This window comes from Mesoplodon densirostris, chromosome 3 (assembly GCF_025265405.1).
Source record: "Mesoplodon densirostris isolate mMesDen1 chromosome 3, mMesDen1 primary haplotype, whole genome shotgun sequence".
NCBI classification, from domain to species: Eukaryota; Metazoa; Chordata; class Mammalia; order Artiodactyla; family Ziphiidae; genus Mesoplodon; species Mesoplodon densirostris.
In genome coordinates, this window is record NC_082663.1 from 149864771 (window position 1) to 149887160 (window position 22390).

General features: G+C 55.7%; 1 protein-coding gene across 3 annotated transcripts in view; it reads left to right on the plus strand.

Annotated features, from left to right (window-relative positions):
* Nucleotides 1–2421: 2421 nt before the first annotated feature.
* Nucleotides 2422–22390, plus strand: part of SH3GL1 (SH3 domain containing GRB2 like 1, endophilin A2) — a 31366-nt gene continuing 11397 nt past the window's right edge. For 2 of the 3 annotated variants that reach the window (XM_060094538.1, XM_060094540.1), the window contains exon 1: nt 2422–2646. In XM_060094538.1, the coding sequence (XP_059950521.1) occupies nt 2602–2646 (45 nt within the window). In that variant the 5' untranslated portion in view covers nt 2422–2601. The remainder of the gene's footprint in view (nt 2647–22390) is intronic. The other variant, XM_060094539.1, reaches the window with a different exon arrangement.

The following is a 22390-nucleotide window of genomic DNA, read 5'->3' on the forward strand; positions in this document are numbered from 1 at the left end:
GAGGCTTCCATTGCTCCCATGGCTCCCCTATTGATATTCCCGCGGTGGGCGGGGCTTCTTCTCGGCCGCCTGTCGTTGGCAGGGAGCAGGCGCCCTGCGATTGGCGGTGGGTGGTGTCAAGTTGAGAGTCCGACACTGTGATTGGCTGAGCTCGTGGGATATGTCTCTGGGAGGAGGGAGGGTCAGGCTCTACGTCATGACGAAACGCTTTACGTAGGGCGCCGGTGACAACCTGAAGCTGCAATTGAGCTGAAGACAAGTTTTTTTTTATCCTAATGGGACATAGGCCGAATACAGCCATAGCAATTTAAAATTATAAATTATTTTTATATTAACAATAAAAATAAAATTAATTAAATAAACTCTGGGCATCGCTTCAGAAGCATTTCAGAGGCAGTAAATATATTCAGAGGGAATGAATGAAATGGATATTTCTGGTTTAATCCTCAGGGTTTTGCACATGCTGTTTCCTCGCCTGGAACACTCTTTCCGCAGCTCTTTTCCTGGTTGATTTCTACCTAACTTTCAGATCTTAGATTGAAACCCCAGAGGAGCCTTTCCTCCCCAACCCCCAACAAGATGAAGTTCCTACAACAACACTGTTCTTTTTCTTGGAGCAATTACAGCTTGTGTTTATTTATGAGCGTGTTATTGGTTAATGAATTCATTTCTGTTTTTGTCATTAGCTCCATGAGGGCAGGAATCATTTATCACAGTATCCCCAGGACCTACCGGGCAGGACCTACCGGTGACATACATTAGTAGGTACCCAATAAATATTTGAGTGAATACATAAATATCATTTAATTGAACTGTGTGATCATGTAAGTTAAAAGCATTACACGGAACAGAGACCTTCAGAGTCAGCCTGCAAGCCTTAGGACAGGTTTTCTTCAGCAACAATTTAACCTCTCAAGCAGAGCAGAAGTGAGGAGAGAAGAGTGAAATTTAGCCCAAGTTTGGAACTCTATTTATTCTGTAGATTGGATAATTAAATCAGTAGAACTGTTTGGAAATAATGTGGAAAAATAGGAAATTTGAGGACATCACTTTGGGCAAGTCATGTCTTACTCAAGGCCTCAGTATCCTCATCTGAACCATTAGGATGTTTTCCCTTCCTTCTCTGACATTCTGGCATCTGAAATGATTTAGACCAGTGGATCACCATTCAGGGTGCCCATCAGCATCACATGGTAGATTTTTCAAACTATTCACAATAGCCCCATCAGGATCTTGGGGAAAGACGTTGGGGCATGCATATTCTAAAGCAATCCTCTGATCTAGTCCTTCTGTTGAGGCACTTGTAAACTTCCAGCAATCCTCTGCTTTACAAAATCACTCAACTCTGTCAGATATTTCAGCACTGAAGTTGCAAGCACTTTAGCTCTAGTCACGTTATTGTTCTTTTTCTGATCCGTAGTCAGACACGTTATCCATTGTGCAGCTGGCCCCCACCCTGTTCTTTCTGGACTCATTTACTCATTTCGATTCATTATTAATTTCCAATTCATTCAATAAAAATAACAATTGATGAAAAAATCAATATCAGTAAACATGTATCAATCTGGGAAGGCTTCCTGGAGGAGGTGACATTCCAAATAGAGTTCTTTTTTATGCACAAGGGACTGGGGAAAGATTGGGGAAGAATGTGCATGAGAGGAATAATGTTAGCAAAATCCATAGGCAACAGGGACCATGGGTTATAGAAGACGAAGAGAGCCGAAGTTAGACAAGGTGATGGGGCCAAATTATACAAGCTTTGTAGTCCATGTTAAGAAATTGGGAGTGTATGCTAAGGCCAGTAGATGGATTTTAAACAGGGGGCTGATGTGATCTGAATTCCGTTATAGCAGCATCATTCGGGCTGCCTTGTAGAAGATGAATTGGAGGGGAGAACCTGAAGGTGGGCACACCAGAGAGGAGGCTGGTGGAATAGTCTGATCAGGGCAGAAGACAGTTGGGGTAGTGGAAAGGAGTTATAAGTGATAGCCTGATGTCTGACTTGGGCAACTGCATGGCTGAACACGGGGCCGGACGGGATGGTGGTGGAAGACCACAGAAGAGTTGGGTATAGCTGAGATTACCGAACAGGTATCCGAAGATTTGTAAACCCAGCCTCTGGAGTTCTACCTGCCCCTTCGCCTCCCCAACCTCTGCAAAAAGGTGTTAAGCGCCTTTCCTAAGACGTCAGGCCCACCTCCGGGACTCGAGGGGTCGCTGCAGCCGCCACAGCCCCTCTAGGTTCGCCCCGGTCCACTCACTGGGCCGGGCGGCCGCTCCATCCGCAGGCGGAGTGCGCGTGCGCTCCCTGGCCGGCAGGGGGCGCGCGTGCGCAGACGGGGCCGTGGGGCGGGGCGCGCGTGCGCGCGCGGAGGCCGGCACCGGAAGTGTGTGGTTGCCATGTAATATCCTGGCCGCGCGGGCGCGCGAGGGGCTGAGGCGGCGCCGGGGCGGGCGCGGAGCTGGCTGGAGGGTGGCGGAGGCGGTGCCGTAGGGGCCCGCTGAGGCGCGCGGGGGGTTGGCGGCGCCCGGAAGCCTGTCGCTTGCACGGTCCCTACGGTTCGCTGAGTCCGCGCGGGAGGCCCGACGGCGGGAGGCAGCATGTCGGTAGCGGGGCTGAAGAAGCAGTTCTACAAGGCGAGCCAGGTGAGCGGAGGCCGAGGCAGGGGGCGAGCTCCGGGCCCCAGGCTGCTCGGAGGTGGGGCCCGGCCACGCGCTTGCTCGGGAGGGAGCCGTGGGTACTGAGGGGGCGGCGTTGGCACTCTTCCCCCGCCGGGTGGGGACAGCCTAGGAGGGGCGGGAGTCTGCGTGCGAGATGGCCCAGACCCTCCCCGCCATGTGGGCTCCAGTCTCCTCGAGACGGGTGGGCAGACGCTTTAGAGGCGCGGAGGTGCACCCAGAGGTTGGCCCCGGACGTGGACGCCTCTCCTCCCGTCCTTCCCTCTAAAAGGGCGGGCGGGCGGGGGGGGCAGGGAGAGAAGGGGAAGAAGCAGTCCTGAGCTTGTCGACACAGGACTCTTGCTAGAGAGCCCAGGGAAGGGGAAATTTTGTGTCTAGAACAATTCTTGTTTTTTCTTTTTTTCTTTTTTCTTTTTTTTTAAAGACAACAAACGAAAAAACCTTTTCAGTGGGCCGGGTACAAAGTTGAAAGGGTAGAGTGAAAAGTCAGTTTCCCACTTCATTCCCTCAGGCATCCAGTCCCTCTCTCCAGAGACAGGGACTTTCACCAATCACCAAAGAGAAGGGTATGCCTCTCCTTTAAAAACACAGACGTAGCGGTAACATCGTCTACACAGAACCGTGTAATTGATGTTTTTCATTAAATGTCTCGGAGATCGCACTAGAGCAAGAATTCTCCACCTTGGGTCATTCTCTGTTGTGGTGGCCCTCCTGGGCACTGTGGGGCGTTGAGCAGCATCCCTGGCCCCTACCCAGTCGATACCAGGAGCTCCCCCCACCGACCACGGATGTCTCCGGATGCTGCTAAATGTCCTTAGGGGAAAACCCCCTCCCCTCCCCCCCTCCTCCGCCTTCCCCAGAGCTACCCCTAGAGCCTCTTGTATCCTTTTAATGGGTATGTGGCATTCCATTCCATGAAGTGTGTCATAATTTATTTAATTAGTTGTCCATCGATGGACGTTTAGGTTGTTTCCAGTAGTTTTCTGCCGCAAACGATACTATCGTGAATAGCCAGTGAATATCTCTGCTCACAGGTGGGATTGGATTTACAGGATAAGTTCCCGGAAGTGGAATGCAGAATCCAAGAATATAAGTGTTCTACTTTGACAGATAGAACAGGTGTTTTGGAAAGTCCAGGCCTCATTGCTCACGAGTCTGGTGAAAGCTGAGTGGATCCACTCTTCAGAAAACTGGGCGAATGCAAAATTCAGTTTATAATTTCAGATCCAAGAAGTCCCAGATCCCTTGATCCTATGAGAACCTTAGGTCTGGAGTTAGTGTGGATAGACTCCAGGAAGGAACGAGCAACAGTCATAGGAGTTGTTTGGCCCGTGCTGGCAAACCAGACTCTGCCCACAATTTGGAGAGGTCCAGTGGGAGGGAAGAGAGATGAGTCCCCAGTAATACGCAGCCGGGACCTTTTGCCCCTAGAGGGGGAAAACTAATGACCCTAGTAGTTGTCCAGGGCTAAGGATATTTGGGGTCTATCTCTAGACTCCAGGCTAAACCCTGGAGGAAGAGAGGTTTAATCCAGAGGGATTCTAGTATTGTTGCTGAGAGTACAGCCCTTTGCCCCAGCCGGATGGAATTAAGTGACCTGGCCCTGGGTTAGACCTTGCCCAGCAGGCCTCAGACCCCACCCCCGCACACTTGACCAGAGCACCTTGGAGTGCTGCTCACTATCTTGGGCCCTGACGTAGCCCCTCTCGCAGGAACTGTGGGTCTCGGAAGAATTCCTGGGCCACTTTGTTCCTTCATATAGACAGGTCTCTGGAAGCCCTCCCTGCCCCGACGCCAGCCGTGAGGGCCTGTGCTGGTGGCCCACGCTGTCCCCAGCAGATACGCTGTGCCGGAGGAAGCAGCTGGGCCTCTCAGGCCCTCCACCAGAGCCTTTCCTCTCGGGGAAAGAAGGATGGCCTGCATTCAGACCTGTGGGGAGTACTTGGAAATCTGGAAAGCTCAGAGCAGTGCAAGCTGGTGGTGCGGATCAATTTATTATCTCGATATTCTGAGGCCCAGTCCCAAAGAATTGCTGCGACACGTCCTCCTCTGAGAGCTGTCGTCTTGGCCTCCTGACCGATTCCATGTTGAGTTGTGCTCTCAAGAATCACCCTGGCTGTGTTCCATTCCCTTCTGCAATAGTTTCCATAGACCTCCACTGTTTATCTGGATGTGTCCACCTCTTTGTGTGTTTCTTTTCTTTTTTTTATATATAAATGTATTTATTTATTTATGTGGCTGCGTTGGGTCTTCGTTGCTGTGTGCGGGCGGGCTTTCTCTAGTCGTGGCGAGCGGGGGCTACTCTTTGTTGCAGTGCACGGGCTTCTCATTGCGGTGGCTTTTCTTGTTGCGGAGCACGGGCTCTAGGCATGCGGGCCTCAGTAGTTGTGGCTCGCGGGCTCTATAGAGCGCAGGCTCAGTAGTTGTGGCACACGGGCTTAGTTGCTTTGTGGTACGTGGAATCTTCCTGGACCAGGGCTCGAACCAGTGTCCCCTGCATTGGCAGGTGGATTCTTAACCGCTCTGCCACCAGGGAAGCCCTGTGTTTCTTTTCTTGATCTTAGGAACACCTCTTTCAAGTAGGGTCGTCTGTGTCAGGTAACATTCTTGTATATTGAGTTTTCACTGCGTGAACAGGTAATATGCTTTAAACCAGTCGTCTCAATTGGTCTCACTTATCTGGCCTAAGGGTAAACACTGTCCCCTTTTTACACAAAAGGATTTGGGGGCATTTGTCTTCCTGTAGGACAGTAGTTCTCAGCCAGGGCCAGTTCTACCCTCCAGAGGACATTGGCAATGTCTGGAGGCATCTTGGGTTGTCACAACACGGTGGTAATTAATTATATTACAGCGTACTGGGCGGCCCCGCACAACCAGGAGTCACCCGGCTCTGACGTCAACGGTGCTGAGGTTGAGAAACACTGTTTTATGGTTTGAGAAAAGTGAGGATAATTTTACCCAAACAGAAGAACAACAAAAAATCCTTCCTGGGCATTCTTCTGGCAGCTGCCTGCTTTTTCGAATTCTCGAAATGCAGATAACCACATATATGCAGATGGACACGTGCGTAAAACTCAGCATCCAGACACCAAGTCTCCCCCTCCCAAGTCCTCAGGAAAACCCCAGAGTGTTTTTTGGCATCTCGCATTTTTAAGAAGGTACAAGCTTGCATTCTCTCAATTAGGGGCGACTAACCCTCCCCTCTCCCGCCCTATGCACCACCCAAGGGACATTTGGCAACGTCTGAGACAGTGTCACACCTTGGGGAGAGGGTGCTACTGGCACGGAGTAGGTAATGGCTGGGGATGGTTGTTAAGCATCCGACAACAGGACAATCTTCCACGTGACAAAGAATTATCTGGCCCCGCATGAGAGAAGCGCCAACGTTTCTGTAGCAAGAAACCCTACTTTGAAACGGGTTCTTGATTTCCAAGGCCTGTAAGAGCGTCATTTCTAAATTGAGAAATAGAAGCCAGGTGGATGTGTGAGAGAGAGAGCTGGGAATAGAGAAGCTGGGTTTCTCGAAGGTGAGGCTGTGATGTTAATGAAAAGTTTCTACCTCCTTGGTGGCACTGGTAACAAACCAGGTCCCGGTGTCTGGCAGTATACTGGCAGATTCCACGCCAGTTCATCTCTGGTGAAAACTTTCAGGTCTCAAATAAAATCGGTTTGAGCTTGAGCGGGAAGTTTGTGGGTTTTTACTTCTTAATGGGAACTGGTCACCTGAGCTGAGGAAAGCTGAATGTATGGAGTGAAGCAGCCAAAGAAATGGGCGTCTGTCTCGGGCCCGTGGTTTCGGTCCCCTCCGGCCTCGCTGTGTAATGCCACTCAATAGCCCTCTGGTACTCATGCACACCTAGAATCCGGGGAGATGCTTTTATGAGCCTTTCTGGGGAACTGAGGTGGGTAAAGGAACCCAGTAGCGAGATCTAGGCTCAAAAGTTCACTTGTCATTGTGGTGTGTTTGGGTGACATTAATTTCCAGGCCTAACCTTCTAACTGGTTTCCTGATAATTCTTGTGGCTGGGCTGTGTGGAGATTTGAGAGTGTAACTAGGGATAGGTCTGGCAGCTGCCTGGAATGCTGGCCTGATTTTTTTTTTGGCCTGAAAGGAGGGAGAGAGTTTAAACTGAAAGATTGGTTCCGTCCGATCTAGGAGGGAAATTCATGACCGTCATATCCCATAGCTTTGACGTTTGTTGGATACTTGCTAGGCTCCGGGTTTGTGTCTAGGAGGAAAGATCGAGCTTCCTGGGAAAGGCATGGGGTGGGGGTATGACGGGGGGCCCAGGACCCCAACGTATTGGAGTAAGCAGTAGCCGGGGGAATGTCTGACATCCCCAGATACTGCCTGCTCTGACCTTTTTTGTTTTTGTTTTTTTGGCTGCATCAGGTCTTAGTTGTGGCACCACAGGGTCTTCGTTGAGGCGTGCAGGATCTTTCACTGCGGCGTGGGCTCCTCTCTAGTTGTGGCGTGCGGGTCTTCTCTCTCTAGTTGTGGCATGAGGGCTCCAGAGTGCGTGGGCTCTGTAGTTGCGGCATGCCGGCTCTCTGACTGAGGCACATGAGCCCACTAGTTCTGGTGCACGGGTTTGGTTGTCCCGTGGCATGTCTTAGTTCCCCGACCAGGGATCGAACCCGTGTCCCCTGCATTGGAAGGCGGATTCTTTACCACTGGACTACCAGGGAAGTCCCTCTGACCCATTTTTTAAACTTCGTTTTATGGAATCATGCTTTTGATTTCCCAGTAAAGTTCTTGGCCTGCTAAGTAGTGGACATGGAGTGATCTTAGGATACAAAAATCTGGAATTGTAACCCCTTAGTCTCAGCACGAATCGAAGTGTGGAACCTGTGAGCCGGGAGCGACAGGTGTCAGGCAAGGTCTGGGGGTGGGGGTGGTCTCTGGCCCAGACCCTTGAGCTGAGCAGCTGCAGGCTAACCTCCGGAAGACCTTCTGCCTCGGGACAGCAGACCTGGGAAGGGCCTTTGGCCATTGCCATGTCCACGTGCGATGGGAACTGGGTTAAGTCCACTCTTACAGGAAGCCACTCTGCTGACTCATTCTGTAGGAAGACCCTTGACCTAGCGGTGTCCCTGCGGGACCTTGGGCAGAGATGATCCTGTCCTGCTCCATCAGTGTTCCGTCCCCAGCTTGCTGGGTGGAGTAACCAGCACTGTGTTTTAGGCCGCACTGTGGAGCTACAGAAGAGATTTGAGACTGCCCTTCCCGAAAGGAGCCAAAGGGCCTCTTTAAACTCCACCACTCCCCAGGCCTGTCTGTAAAACCAGGTTAACCCGACCTCCTGGGCAGGACCCGCTGTTCGCAATCAGGGAGGCGCCCTGTAGCCAAGCAGCATCCTGCGTACTCTTGTTATTAACATACCAGGACCGAGGGGTCATCTGTTCTGTTTCTGCTGCCCATGACTGCGGTACATCAGACCTGAAGTTCACCTCTGACTCAGAATCCTGTGTGTGGTAAAGAGCAGTTTATCAAAGAGGGCCTGTGGGAGCTAATTGCCCTGCTTATCTGGGTATGTTTTGAGGCAAAGCTGTAGGATACTTAATTATATTCCGTGTGCCACTTAATAACAGCCTGTGAGGTTAGGGGTTCCACAGTCTCTCCGTTTGGTTTCAGAAACTGGAGGCTGTCACAGTTTTGCGACCCCAGAACTGTCACTGACTTAGCAAGTGAACTAAGGAAATGGTGCTATTTACCCACCCACCCCCATCCACCCAGCCTCCCTCCGGAGCCAACATCCAAGCAAGCGCTTAGTGCCTTTGGGGGCCTGAGCTCTCCGCCCGCCCGTCAAGTGTCCATCTGCGCATCTCTTTGCTTCCTTCCTCAGAGGACAAACTGACAGGCTTTGACCGGGCCCCTCAGGCCTGCCATTTGCCTCTGGTGTGCGTGTCCCATGGCCTTTGACCCTGGCATGTGGGCCACAGTTAGCTCTACCCTGGCCTCTGTCTCAGCCCTCTGCACTTTGTTGCCAGTATTTTGAAATGGATCCAATCTGGGGAAAGTTAGTTTTTAATTTGGGGCGTGCAGCCAACTTCTTCCATAAGATTTCAGAGACATCTGGACATTTTGACACTGCAGGGCTGCCGTTGGCCGCGGAGTGGCAGAGGAAAGTCAGATTGTCTTCTATTTCTGGTTTTCGAGGTCATGGCGGGGGGTGGGGTGAGGTTTCTGAGGTTTAAGGGGGGTTTGATGCTGGAGCCTTCCAGCCACTGGAGGGGTGATCAGGCCCGTTGAGGCATCTTTACCCCCTGTGCTCAAACCCTCCTGGCTTTTAAGTGCCCGGGGAAGTGTCAGGGGCGATTTTTTCTGGTTCTTTTTTAAAGCTGTCCCTGGAAAGCTGAGGAAGGATGTATCAGACTGTGGAGCAGCCGGTTCCTCTCTTCTCCCCTCCTCTCTGCAGCCCGCTCCTTCCTCCTCCTCTTCTTCTTTCTCTTCTCCCCACCACCCAAACTTTTTCTCTCCCCGCCCCCCTCCCCAGGGCTGGATTTGCAGCCACTTCTCTCGAGCACTGCAGTTTGGGTCCAATTCTGCTCATTTCCTGTTAAGCGGTAACCAGGGCTCCACAAACTCAGGCTCCCAGAGGATGGCCTCGTCTTCCTTTTCCACTCAGCTCCTAGAAAAACCTGCTGACTGGGCCCGAGAGGGGGGTCACGCGGAGACTCCCAACCACAGCAGGAAAACAGACGTGCGATTTCCTCTGAAGGACCTGACTCAGCATCAGCCGTGGCTGCCCTGGCAAGAGCCGCTGCCTGGATGCTCAGATTTCCACACCTGGGCATTAAACCCCTCCAGCGGTACCACGCCCACCCAGGCTGTCACGGCCAGTGACGTGAGCTGCCTCCCACCCCGCCCCCCGGGAGGGGGTGGGCGGTGAGGAGGACAGTGGGTCGCTGTCCCAGGAACTCAGTAAAGGTCAGCTGGATGGAGTTTGCCCCACATCGTAGGTCATGAGAGCACAAAAGCGGGGCGGCCGTGTGGGCACACCTAGAGAAGACAGGGCTGGGGTCTGCTGAGAGGAGCGTCCCCCGCCAACCTGGGGTGCGGTTCCAGCTCCAACCTGGCATTCAGGACCTTCCGGAGCCCCCGCCCTGGTCCTGGCTTTCAATCCCACCCTCCCCCTCGCAGCCAGCACGCTCCAGTCCAACAGGTCTGCTCGGGCTCATACCTTCCCTCCTCCTTCCCCACCCCAGCCCGGGTCTCCCTGTCCACTTCCTGTTTGTCCTCAGAGCCCTGCGTGTATCTTCCTGTATCCTTGCCATCTCCTGGGTGCCCCCCCCCAAATATTTCTCCACCCTCCCTGGTGGTCTCCTGCCCACGTGCCACACACCCAGCACATCCTCACACCCAGTGCGCTTTTCTTCTCATTGGGTGTGAGCTCCTAAGGGAGCAGGCTGCCTGGCGGCTGGTGACAGGCCCGGGTCCCCACGGGTCGTGGCTTGTTGACCAAGTTGTCAGAAATGGTGGACTCCTTCTCAGAGCGGGAATGGGGCTGTCCGGTGCCCGTGGCGGTGCCCATACGAAGCCAGGTGGCTGGCAAGGCCGTGGAGGCCTCGGTCAGGAACAGGTCCGACTGGTTTAAAGAATAAGAAATCAAAGCTCAGAGGTTGTTCCCTTTGGTTTAGGATCTGTCTTGAGGGCTCCAGGCCGAGGGACCGGCGCTTGACTGGGCCAGAGGGGCCCAACCTGTGTCACGGGCAGTCTCTGTCATTTCAACCCCACAGCCAGGCCTGAACTTAACTGGAGGTGCCCAGCCTGCTGGGAAAAGGAGTTCCCTGGCTCCACTTTCCCCAGGCCCCACCACTCTGGCCTCAGAAGCCTGCTCTCTGCCCCTGGACTTCTGACCTCTTAGACTTGACCGGCGTTAGCCCAGGTCCTGTGTGCAGCCCCTCCCTGGCTTCCACACCTGGCCACCCTTCTGCCTCTTCTCCTGTGTCCTGAGTCAGCTGGCCAGCTCTCTCACCCCCTCCTCCGCTTTGCCCCGTTGGTTCCCCCTGTGGGCTTGTCACCCCTGCCTCTGGGCCTTCTCCCTCCAGGACCTGAGGGACCTCCCTGGCACCTGCCACTGCTCATGCACCTGTCCTCCAGATCTTCATCCCCAGTCATGGCACTCCCAACCACTCTCTAGATGGTGGTCCCTGCCCATCTGGCTGGTACTGGAAATGCAACAAGCTCGTAGGCCCAGTGCACCTGAGGCCAGCCTCCTCACCTGCGGGCCCTAACCTTCCCTGTCCTCACCCTGGGGCCCAGGGAGCCCCGCCACCTTCCCCGAGGTGCTGTGTCCATCACACCAGCTCCTGGGCCTGCAGTAAATACCTGGAACCAACCACCTAAGCCTGTGACTTGAATCAATTAGTTAACTTGACTTTCAAATAGACTCACTCTTTAAATTTATTTTAAAAGAGATCTCGATGTTATTTCTTGCTCTAAATCATAGTAACCGGATCACCAGATACAACAGAAACAAAGCAATGTAATCGATTCCTCCTGGATTCCTTACCTCGGAGGCTGGGGTCTGCTCCCTCTAATTAAAGAGTTGCTGAAACAATAAGTGCCCATGAGGGACTTCCCTGGCGGTCCAGTGGTTAGGACTCTGCACTTTCACTGCAGGGGGCTATGGGTTCGATCCCTGCTCAGGGAACTAAGATTCCACATGCCACATGGCACAGCCAAAAAATAAAAATAAAAAGCCAAAAAATTTTAAAAAGTGCCCACTGGAAAGTTTTTCCTTTCCAGAACGAGGGTTACTGAAAGAGCGTCGCAGTGGGAATAACTTTCTCACTTGTCCCTGTGTTACCTCTTCTCTTGACACCCCCTCCCCTGCCCCTCATCGTCTTCCCGTGGAGCCAGGAAATCCTGCAGACTTGAATTAAGGCTCAGAAGAGAGAGCTTTGGGGTGAGGGTGCATTTCCCAAGTGTCTGGGGAGAGGCCCGACAGTAAGTGGCACCGTTCAGTCTGTGTGTTCAGTCCCCCGACACCACCTTGGCCGATAATTCAGACGTCTTTGGCCAGCACACCTCAATCCAGTCCCACTTTCTCTAAAGTGGAGCAGCTGACTGATGGTTTTTCCTCTGTCGTTTTGGGTCTTGGCCCCAGGAGTGAGAGGAGACTTAGGACGCCCCTCGGGAAGGAAACCGGGAACTTTATCACTCCCGAGGCCCCCTCCTCATCTCCTGCCAGCTGCCTCCCCAGGATGAGGCCCCTCGGCTGCCTCTGGGCAGGCACGCAGGCAGGCAGGCAGGCAGGTAGGTGTCCATCAGCTTGATGGCCTCAGGTCATCAGAGCCGTGATTGTCTGAAGTCGGGCGGGCAGCCCTGGCCCTTCAGGGTCAGTCTTTGTCTAGAAGAGGGCGGTGAGGGCACGGGGACAAGGGCGGGATTTCTCCGTCCCCTAACCCTAACCTCCTGGCCTAGGGTTTTCCTTTATCTCCTCTCCCTGGGGTGTTTCCTCCAAGGTTGAGAATCCTTGCTGTCCCGCCAAGTCAGCATTTCACCCTTGAGGAGTCTTGGAGCTGCTGCAGCTCCCCACTGATTGCCCCAATACAGTTGTGTGTGCTGCCCTCAGAGGTTGGCTCTGAGGTTCATCTTTTGCCCCCAGCCTTGATGCGTTTACTTCACGGCTGAGAAGCCTTAGGTGTTTCTCCTGGGCTCTCTGGGAAGTTCCACATCACCATTCCTTTCCCCCCAGTGGACTCAAGGGTAGCTGAGCGCTCTCTCCGCTTTGTTTCAGAGCACCCCATGCCCTTGGCCTCGGCCCAGGGTGGGCAGGAGGCACCGGTCGGCATAGTCCCTCTGCCATCTCCAGACTGCCAGGCTTGGGAGGCTGCTGTGGGAAGTTGTGCAGACAGGGGCGCACTGGGGACCCAGGAGTCCGGGCCTGCTGGTTCCAGGGAGTGGGGAGGAGGACCTTTTGCCCGGTCTCGGTCCAGGCGTCTGCTCATCTCTCAGCAGAGCCTGGAGGAGAGTCCACCGCCGTCCAGGGGAGTTTGCACTCAGCTAGTTCCCCGCACCAGGCAGTGCCAGTGCATCGTAAAGGGCACGTCCCTTTTCAGGCACTTGAGTTTGTGTTAAAATGTCTCAGCTGTAGAGAGAAAGGTGAAGAATGGCCAGCTGATAGCCAAGCGCCCACAGGAGCTTGAGTAAACACGAGCAGCACAGTTAGAGTCGAGGGCCCCTCCCTGATACATCACTGCACACGAATCTACCGCTAAAAAGTCTGCAGCTTTGTTTTGCAAGTTTACACCTCCTGCAAATGGTGTCACATGGGAGCTTTTTTGGCCTGCTCTTTTCGCTCAGCACTGCTGGGGTGCGTCGTCCACACTGAGCATGTGGTTCGAGTTTTTTTGCTTCCACAGCTCCCTGCTGTCCTTTGTGTGCCGACAACGACTTGTCCTCCCTCCGCTGGCAGTGGGCATTTAGGACGTTGCCGCGTTTTTGCTCTCGGCGTCGCGGTGAGCGGTCACATGGATGTCCCCGCAGGCAAGGTCCAAGTGTTCCTCTAGACTCCTGGCCATTTAATGTCTTAAAGCTTTGTCTGGATAAAGGTTTTCAGCTCAGCATTGAAGAGTGTGTGGGCGCGTGCGCGCGCATGTACACACGAGCACGTGTGTTTCATCCTCCCTTAGCTCTCACCTCCAACTTAACGGCTGGGGTCAAAGAGGAAATAGGAGTGATTCGCTTTGCCAAGCTGATGGATGGGTGCTGTGCGAAGAGCGGGCCTCCCACAGAGCCATCTTCGTTTCAGTGCTCCATGGAAGTCGTCACCTGGTTCGTGGAATCCCACCTTGGTGACTTACGAGCTAGTGGACTGATAGGGAATCCTCCATCGTCAGCTTGAAGACCGGCTCTGTGTTCAGGTTTTACACAAAGAACGCTGTGGCCCGTCTAAACCTCCGGGAAGTGCCACAGTGGGATTTCGACCTGCATCACTTCCCATCTACTGTAGACAGAGGTCGGCAGTTCTCGAGCCTGATGGCGTGCCTTTCTTCCCGTCACGGACACTAGAGGCTCGTGCCAGGCAGCCTTCACTAATCACTCCCACACCTTCAAAGGAGACACTTCAGAATCACATTCTGGGAGTTGGTTTCCAAGCCGGCCCTTAGCGCCTCTGTCCTCTGCATTGGTGCAGACCCCGCGTCCTCTGTCTCTGCCTTTCCTCACGTCATGTCCTTTTCTCCTTCTTGCCCCCAAGTTCAACCCATCCTTCAAAGCCAAGTCCAGGGACATCTTGTAACTCCTACCTGGTTCCCTCCCCACAAGGAGGAAGGGGCTCCTTATCTTAGGTCCGTAAGGTGGTGCCGTTTTTGTGTGAGCTTGTAGTATCCATCTCTTTTTCCCTCTACTATACCTGGCACATACAAATATCTGTTGAATGAATAAGGGCAACCTTCTCAAGTGGGGAGCTGGCCTGCTGACTTTGACCCCAGACATTCAGCCCCATCCTGCTCTGATGGAGCAGGTAAGCTCAGGGCAGGAGAGTGTCCCAGACATGCACAGTGGCTGAGCGATTGAAATAGGGCAGATACAGTGACACAGGGTCCTGTGACATGCGCCCTGAATGGAGAAACCAGGGATGACTCACGAGGAGATGACCTGGACCCTGGCTTTGAATGTGGACACGCGAAGGAGAAGGGAGAGGAGGATGCAGACTGTCCTCAGCAGGCAGCAGAGCGAAGCCCCCAGTGCTGGGGCCTCCGGGTCACTGGCCTGCCTTACTGTGTTCTTGTTCCTCGTCCAGGAGTCCAGACACCGCCTGTCTGTGGGCTCAGTCCTTCCAGGGGAGCAGAGGCTGGCCTGGGTGCAGGGGGAGGCCCTGGCTACTAGACCATCGTCATCGGGTGGAGAGAGATTTGAATATGCTCACGGCTCCTAGCTCAGCAAGTGGCAGCACCAGACACACGTCACACGGTGACAGCAGAGAAGCAAGGACGAGGGCAGGGCTGCTTTACTCCTGCAAAAATCAACATAAAAAGGCATTGCTGAGGGAGTTCCCTGGCGGTCCAGTGGTTGACAATCTGCCTTCCACTGCAGGGGACGCGGGTTCCATCCCTGGCCGGGGAACTAAGATCCCACAGGCTGCAGGGCAACTAAACCTGCGTGCCACAACTAGAGAAGCCCGTGCACCACAACTAGAGAAAAGCCCCGCAATGAAGAGCCTGTGCACAGAATGGAGACCCAGCGCGGCCAAAATATTTTTTTTAAAAAATAAGATTAAAAAGGCATTGCTGAGAAGTGCCTTGAGTCAGCATCACCCAGCCATCTAGGCAAATGCGGCCAGACCCCCGATTCAGGGGGTAGGGTCTCCCACGCCCAGAGCGTAAGTGTAGCATCTTGGGGGTGCATACTGGCACCATCCTGAAGGATGGGCAAACTGTTGATACACCAAGGTAGGGTGGGACATCCCAGGGGCACAGTCGTGTTAGCCAGGATCAGGGCAGAAAGCCACTCAGGGTACTGAGGGTCGGCCAGCAGGCCGCGTCGGTTGGCTGGGCAGAAGCAGGAGGAGGGGTGTGCCCCAGAGGCTGGCAGTAGCCTGGGCCAGGGCTTGGCAGGGGTTTGCTGCCCATCTTCTTCCTTCAAATTCTGTTGCTCTGCTTCCAAGCAGAGCTTGGGAATCGTGTATCACGGCCATCCGTCAGCAAGTACACTTAGTGCTGTGAGCCCTCTGGAGTCTGGGCTGTGATCTCCAGGAGCTTTTGGTGCAAAGGAAGAGCTAGCATGTCAGCCTGCTAACGACACGGTTTACACAGTTTTTACACGTGTCCCTCTGTGTGCGGAACCACAGATCTCTCACAGAGGGCCTTCACTGCACAGACACTGGCGTTCTCATGCCCCCGTCATCCAAGCCACTAGGCACATCCTGCCTCTGAACCTGGCCTGCACGGGGACCCCGCCTCGAGCTCCCTGCACGCAGCCCTCCTGGCCTCATTCTTTCCTTGGGACACGCATCATGCAGGGACTGGCAGGCTCGTCTTTTTAGAGCAGTTTGTGGTGCTTGAAGCACATTCACACCCGGGTCATCACGGGTCGTCATCAGCACCGCGTTTTACAGTTGAGGAAACTGAGGCTCAGAGGGGTCCACATTATTGTTAAGTGACAGTGCGGTGACAGAGCCGGATCCAGTCCCCGTGCTGTGGTCCACACCTCCACTGCTCCCCGGCGTCCCCAGCCCTGCCTCGGAACCTCTTGGGCACACCCTTGTTTTGGCCTGTTACTGACACACCTGACTGGCGGTGTTCTCCCCTGGGCTCCTAAGGGTGAGGTCTGTGTTATCTCAGCAAATACTGATTGCCCATCACCTGTTGGGCGTCAGGCCCCCTGCTGCTCTACCAGCCCCATCCCAGCAGCTGGCAGCCAACGGGAAGTCAGTGTTTGGGGACGGTGCGTTTGGGTGGGGAGGCGAGGCTCTCCCAGGTGCTGTTGCTGGAATGAAGGTGAGCTGTGGCAGAGGAGACGGCCCCTGAGAACTGCTCTCCTCTGTCTGTGTTCTAGGGCGGGGTCCCCGGGAACCCCTCAGTCGGGTGCTCACCCACCACTGGGACGGTTACAGGCAGTAACATCAGGGAGCGTGTGCGCCAGGCCTGATGTGCGTCCTGAGAAGGAGAAGGCCCACCCCCTCTGCCACTGCAGGATGGATGGCAGCCGGGGACAGGAGCGGCGGCTCTGGTGCCCACCTGGCCCCAGCAGACCCCTGTTGATCTCCTCATCTGTGTGCTGAGATTCCTTCCAGCTCCGGGTTTCCAGGACTGACTCTGCAGTTTAGAAGGGAAGGTGCCCCTGGACAAATAGGGTGGGGGACAGCGGGAGGAGCGGCCGTGCAGGGTGACAGGGCGCCGGCATCTAACACGTGGCCTAGTGTCGCAGTGCCTGTCACTAACCCTCAGAGGGGCTGGTCCGCTGTGCCGAGAGGGGCTGATGGGGTCACCTCCCCTGGCTTGCCGTGTACTATCCTGGGGTCATGACCCGCCCGGGTGCTTCTGGTAGCCACGCCTGAAGAAACTGGTCTCGGTGGCCCTGAGTCACCTGGTGCCGCCGCCCTGGGGTGACAGGCGAGCCGTGGAGCCAGGTGAGGGTATGTTCCTCAGCGCCCACTCAGAGCTTCTTCCTGGATCTCTCTTGGAGGAGCGCCCAGGCCGAGCTCTGCCCTCCCCGAGAGGTCGCCCCCGATGATCCTTGGAGAACCTAGGTGTGCGGCCCCTACGGCTCCAGCCCGGCCCATTTGGGGGCCATTTCCCTCTGGCCTTCAGAGCCTGTTTGCCTGTCAGCCTTCCTTTCCCGTGTCCTGTCCTCCCAAACTGCAGGCATATGCCTTTCACAGGGGGTTCCTCCTCTGGGAGCAGGGTCCTCTGGATGCAGGCCAGCCTGGGCCCAGCTTGCTCAGATTTTTTTCCTTTGCAAACTTTCCCTTCACCTTCTGGTGAGGGGGCCAGCTATGGGCAGACCCTGGGTGGACAGTGGGGAATTCAACTGGCAGCCCCAGGCAGAGTGCCGCCTAACTTGGAACTTCCCATAAGCAACGCAAAGGAAAGTTGGGGGTTCAGGGGTAGGGGGTGCTGTCATCCGGCCGGCTCCTGGGTCCGCAGCCCTCCCAGTACTTAGCCACTGTGGAATGGCGCCATGAGGTCAGACCCCTGTGAGGTCGTTCCTTCCTCCCATGGGGTGCTAAGTATCAACTAAGCACTTCCTAGTCTCAGACACCGTTCCGAGTGCAGGTACAGCAGTGCTGGGGTTGCTCACTTGGTGTTCACAGTCCAGTGGGAGGAGGGCTGTAAACAAACAAGGGGGGCTTGAGAGAAGGATGAGTGACGGGTGGGTCAGGGACAGCCCCACTGGGGAGGGGGGAACCAGATGGACAGGACCCAACCATGGGAAAGTCTGGGGCAGAAGGAACAGCAGGGCAGAGGGTCTGACATGAGGTGAGGTGGGTGCCTTTGTGGAACAGAGCCTGGTCCAAGGTAAGGTCCAGAGGGGGCGGGGGGTTCTGGCCTTGATGGAGGAGGTGCCAGTAGTGTGCTGGGAGAGGTGGCCAGTGGCCAGGTCACTCCCACCTGGGTAAGGAGGCGAGCGATGGAGAATCAGGAGGGCTTCCTCAAAGAGGTGGCTTCACATTAGTTAAGTGTCTCAGAATGGAAGTGGTCGTAGAGATGGGGGGACAGCATCTGTGTTCCAAGGAGGCTGGGGCTCTGGGCTTTTAGATCGTTCTGTCACCTTAGCTTGGTGCTGTTGGGGTACACGTGGTCCTCCGTGAGACTTGTGACCTGGTGCCTACAGTCTCTTACGTAGTAGGCTGCGGTGATGGTGTTGGATGCAGGGTCTGTTCCGGTGCTTTCTGGAGGCCGCACAGCTGTGCGCCTCACAGGGTTTCCAAGCCCCGTTTCCTGTCTCTTCCTGAAGGGCTGCTCTTGCGTCAGCTCTGCCATTGACAAAAGGTGAGTTTGCAAAACACCTCATTTACTCGTCTGTGGGGACCGAAGTTTGCTGTGCTGCCCTGAGGGGGGGATCTGCGGGCGGTAGTTCCCCAGCAGCGCACCCCGGCACAGCACGCGGTCAGCGGTGCGGAGCGGGCGCGGCAGGACTCGGGAATTTATTACCTCATTTGTTTGTGGGTTGGGTGTTTCTTTTTATGAGTTTTCATCTGAAATTGATTTTCCTGGTTGTGTGACATGCAGCCTTCCTGCCTCGTCCCTGAGATGAGAAATTAAAATGCATGAGGCCGGTTTATACCCAGGCTTCTCAGCTCTGGCAAGAGTTCCAGATGAGATTTGTTCCTAAGAGATGAGCCTCAAGTAATTGCTGGCCTCGGTCATTGGGTAAAAACCCTCAACACAGCCCGGGATGCCAGCTGGGATCAGGCCCCCCTTAGAGCCCCTGTTCAGCGGGCCTTGTTCCCTCCCTGTGTCCCGGAGGAGGCAAAGTCCTAAGCCCACACCCCAGTCTGCCGCCCAGATTCCTCAGTCAGGCCCTGAGGCTTTGGCCCTCACCTCCCCCGATAACATTTGGGGCGGGGCCCGTCTGATTCTCCCCCACATGAGCTGCATCATGTCCCACACAGGGGTCTGTGTGTGACTGGTGTCCTCCTCCCTGAGCAGCTCCCGGTCCGGGATTCCACTGGTATTCATAGAAAGCTCTGTGCTATTCCAGGGGCTGTGGCCTCATGCCACCCTGGAGTGGTGGGTATCGTGTGAGAGACTGGAGTTCCAGAAGGCTCAGGGCAGAGCCGGCCCTCCAACGCACGCCTTCCGCCTCCAGGCTCGTGCACTTAGTGTGGTGTAGGGTGTCATCCTGGGTGGTCGTCCCCTACTGTCACTGTCCAGGAACAGCTGTGGTCCTCTTGACCGCCTGCTCCCAGGGGCTGCGATGTGGCCTCACACTTGCTCGGACGCTTCCCCAGCCAAGCGGGAGGGGCGGGATTTGCGGCCGGATCCTGAGGGCTGGCCCTCTTCTCCACAGCACCCTGACTGCCCTGGCCAGTCTTTGAAAATGAGGAAGCAAACCAGGGAGATGCAGGGCAGCCTCCAGAGCAAGGTGGTTTAAGACTTTGGGGACCCAGTTACCCCTCCTGTCTGGCTTGGTCTCATACACACACTACACTACACTACACTACACTACACTGCACTGCCTGGCCCTGGGAAAGGCGGGTCACCTCCTGGGGTGTTAGTTGCTCCATTTATAAGGTAGAGATAACTGCCCAGAGGCTGCAGCTGGGCCACATGGGTGCTGGAGATCCCCAGTGGCTCTATCTCTTCCTTCTGGGGCTCTGTCCCATCCTCAAGGTTGACAGAAGGGCTGGCAAGGCCGCGGGTCCAAGGAACAATGCAGTCTCTGCTGTGTTTCATAGAAACATTAAAAGATGCACATTCTGTGGTCCCTTCTCCCCTCCAGCAGTCTTGCCTACCCCCCCCAAGCCAGAAGTGCTTCAGTTTGAAGCCTGCTTTCCACACCTGTCCCAGCACCCAGCAGGGCCCACTTCCTCCCCTAGACTCTACCAGATGACCTGGGGAACTGGTTAACCATGAATGGAAGCAGGGAACGCTTCTTGTTAAGTGCTTCTGCCTTCTTGTGGAGGAACTTGGCGTCTTAATGGGAATCCCAGGACCAACCATCATTAGAGTTGAGCCCGGGCTAACGCTCTGGGCCGGGGGGTGTTGGTCCCCAGAGGAAGTGCCCACCCCTCCACAGCACACCAGGAGGGCACTCGGGCCTGTGGCTTCTGGCCACACAGGCTGCGAGGGGAAACACTGGCCAGCCTGGGCCCCTGTGGCCGACACTCAGCTGAGCTCCACGTGGAGGTCGGGCCAGGCAAGGAGTGAGTTCCTTGTCACCCCATCTCCAAGGACTGCTGGGTCACCTCGGGGTGAGGGAGGCATTTTCCTCAAACAGAGGGCTGAGGCAACAGGAAAGGCACCGCACAGCCACCCGTGTCTGCCCAGCCCCTCGCTCCTCCTCCAGCTTTGTGTCCTGAGCTGCCACTCCACTGCGAGGCCAGGAGAGGACCCCCCAAAAGTAAGGGGCCTGGGTGCTTGGCCAGATGCACTGGGCTGGGTGATGGCAGAAAGCAAGACACACGGGGTTCCTGCGCTCGGAGACGAGCACGGGCGCGTGGGAGACTAACAGGGGGTCAGGCCAGGCCTCGGCCTCCAGCCCCTGCAGGAGGAGGGGAGCAGCCCTGGGATCGCAGGAGCCTGGAGAGGGCGCAGACCCTGACACACAGAGGGTTCTGGACCCAGCTCTCGGGGGCTGCCGTGGGCAGGAGGCCCAGCAAGGCCGAGGAGGGGAGAGCAGCCAGGAGGGGTCCTGGGGAGAAGTGAGGAGAGTCTGAGCCAGGGCAGGGTAGGCCTGGTTTACACACAGGGGCCCTCGTGACGGATCCGGGGTGCTTAAAGCCAGTTTGAGGCCCCGTCAGGAAAGCAGTGTCACAGCAGCGGGAGGTCTGGCAACATGGTCGTCAGCCTGGGGCTGAAGGGGCAGCTCTCTGGATGTCTGCTCTGGGTGAGCCTCTGGCTGCTGGTACTGGGACCCGCGAAGCCTGCAGAAGCAGAGGTCGGGGCTTTGAGACGAGGCTGAGGCTACACCCCAGTCCATCTCGGGAGCTCCGTCCCCCAGCTCGTCACTGCCTTGACAGTCACGGAGCGACTGTCCCCATGTGCCATTGCTGCCTTCCCTAGTCCATTCTTTCCGACAGCCGGTTCCTGCTTTGCTCCCACTGCCCGTGCCGTGTCCAGACCAGACTCTCAGATTAAGCCAGACGTGACTTTGAGGGGATTTTTCTCACGTAACGGTTTCCCCCCTCATCTTAGTAGCATGTGCCACGCAGGGGAGCAGCCACTGGGACTCACACGGCGTTCAGGTTGCTGCCCACCAAGCCAGCCCTGGGAAGGTTTGGGCAGGGAGGCGGGAGGGGCACCACGGGGTGGGGGCAGAGAACCAGGGGGGTTCAGACTGCGAGAGGCTAGCTCAGACCAGGCCCCCTGGCCCGTCTCCTCTCCACAGAGACAGCCAAACGCTTCCCCCGCCACCACCTGGGGGACCCTGCAGCTGGCTTGTCCCTGCAGCCTCGGGGACCTGAGGGGTTCTGCTTCTGAGCCAGTATCTCAGCCGCCGGCCTCAGGCCAGAGGTGCCGTCCGTCCTGCTGAGAGAACACCTTGGGCTTCAAAGCCACTGTCTTTGTGCTGCCAGAACTGGGTTCCAGATACACCCTGACACACTGCTGTGTGGAGGGGCGTCTGTGGGTCCATGTCTGCCCCTTGGGGCCAGACCTGGTGGTCGTGGTGCCCAACTGGGGGTTTTCACGGGAAAAGTAACTTCAGAAGCCTTTTCCTGCTTGATCATTTCCACTGCTCCTGTTCACAGAGCTGCTTTTTAAAAACCGCGTAGCTTTGATCCCTAGGAGGAGAGGAAGTGTGTGCCTGGAGGCGTGAAGGGTACCAGCAAACCGGGAAAATTTCAGAATTCCCGGTATGCTGAAGGAAGTTCTGACTTGTCAGGACACTTCCCTCTGTGGAGCTTGACAAAGGGGGTGGTGACTTATTCTCCATCAGCTCACAGATATTTACTAAAGACCCGCCACAGATGAAAGCTCTCCTGCTGCCAGAGCCCTCAGGCTTCCTGCTGGCCTGCCTCCTTGGGCTGAGGAGTTGGGTATGAATAGTGTTTCTGTGGCCTCTGCTTCAGTGGCACCTCTCCCTTGTCCCTTAGGGCGGTGGCCCGGCCCCACGCCTCGTGGCCTTTACTCTCAGAGCCACGTGGGATCCAAGCTGCCTGGAGTCCAAGCGCCGCCCCCATCGGCAAGCATTTCGTACTCACAAGGGCCCAGAATCTGGAAATCATCCTGACACGGGGGCCACTGGAGGTTTCTGGGCAGGGACGGACAGGAGGCTTCAGTGTGGCAGTGCACCGTGCACCTTACCTCCCCAGAAGCACCCTCGGCTCGCCTTTCCAGAAAGGGCGTCAGTTAGCCAAAGAGTGCACCCTCTGGTGTGTCTGCCAGCAGCTCTGAGTCAGGGGCCCAGGGCCCAAGCAGAGAAAGGAGACTGGAGAAGGCCAGCGGCCTCATGTGTTGGCCGGGTAGCAGGCCAGCCTGGGCTCTGCCCGTGTCGTGGGCTCTCCAAGTCATGAGACAGAAGGCCATAAAGGAAACTAGAAGGGGCTGCTCTGAGGTGTTTGGCAAGCGGCTCCCAAGTATTGGGAGGCCAGCA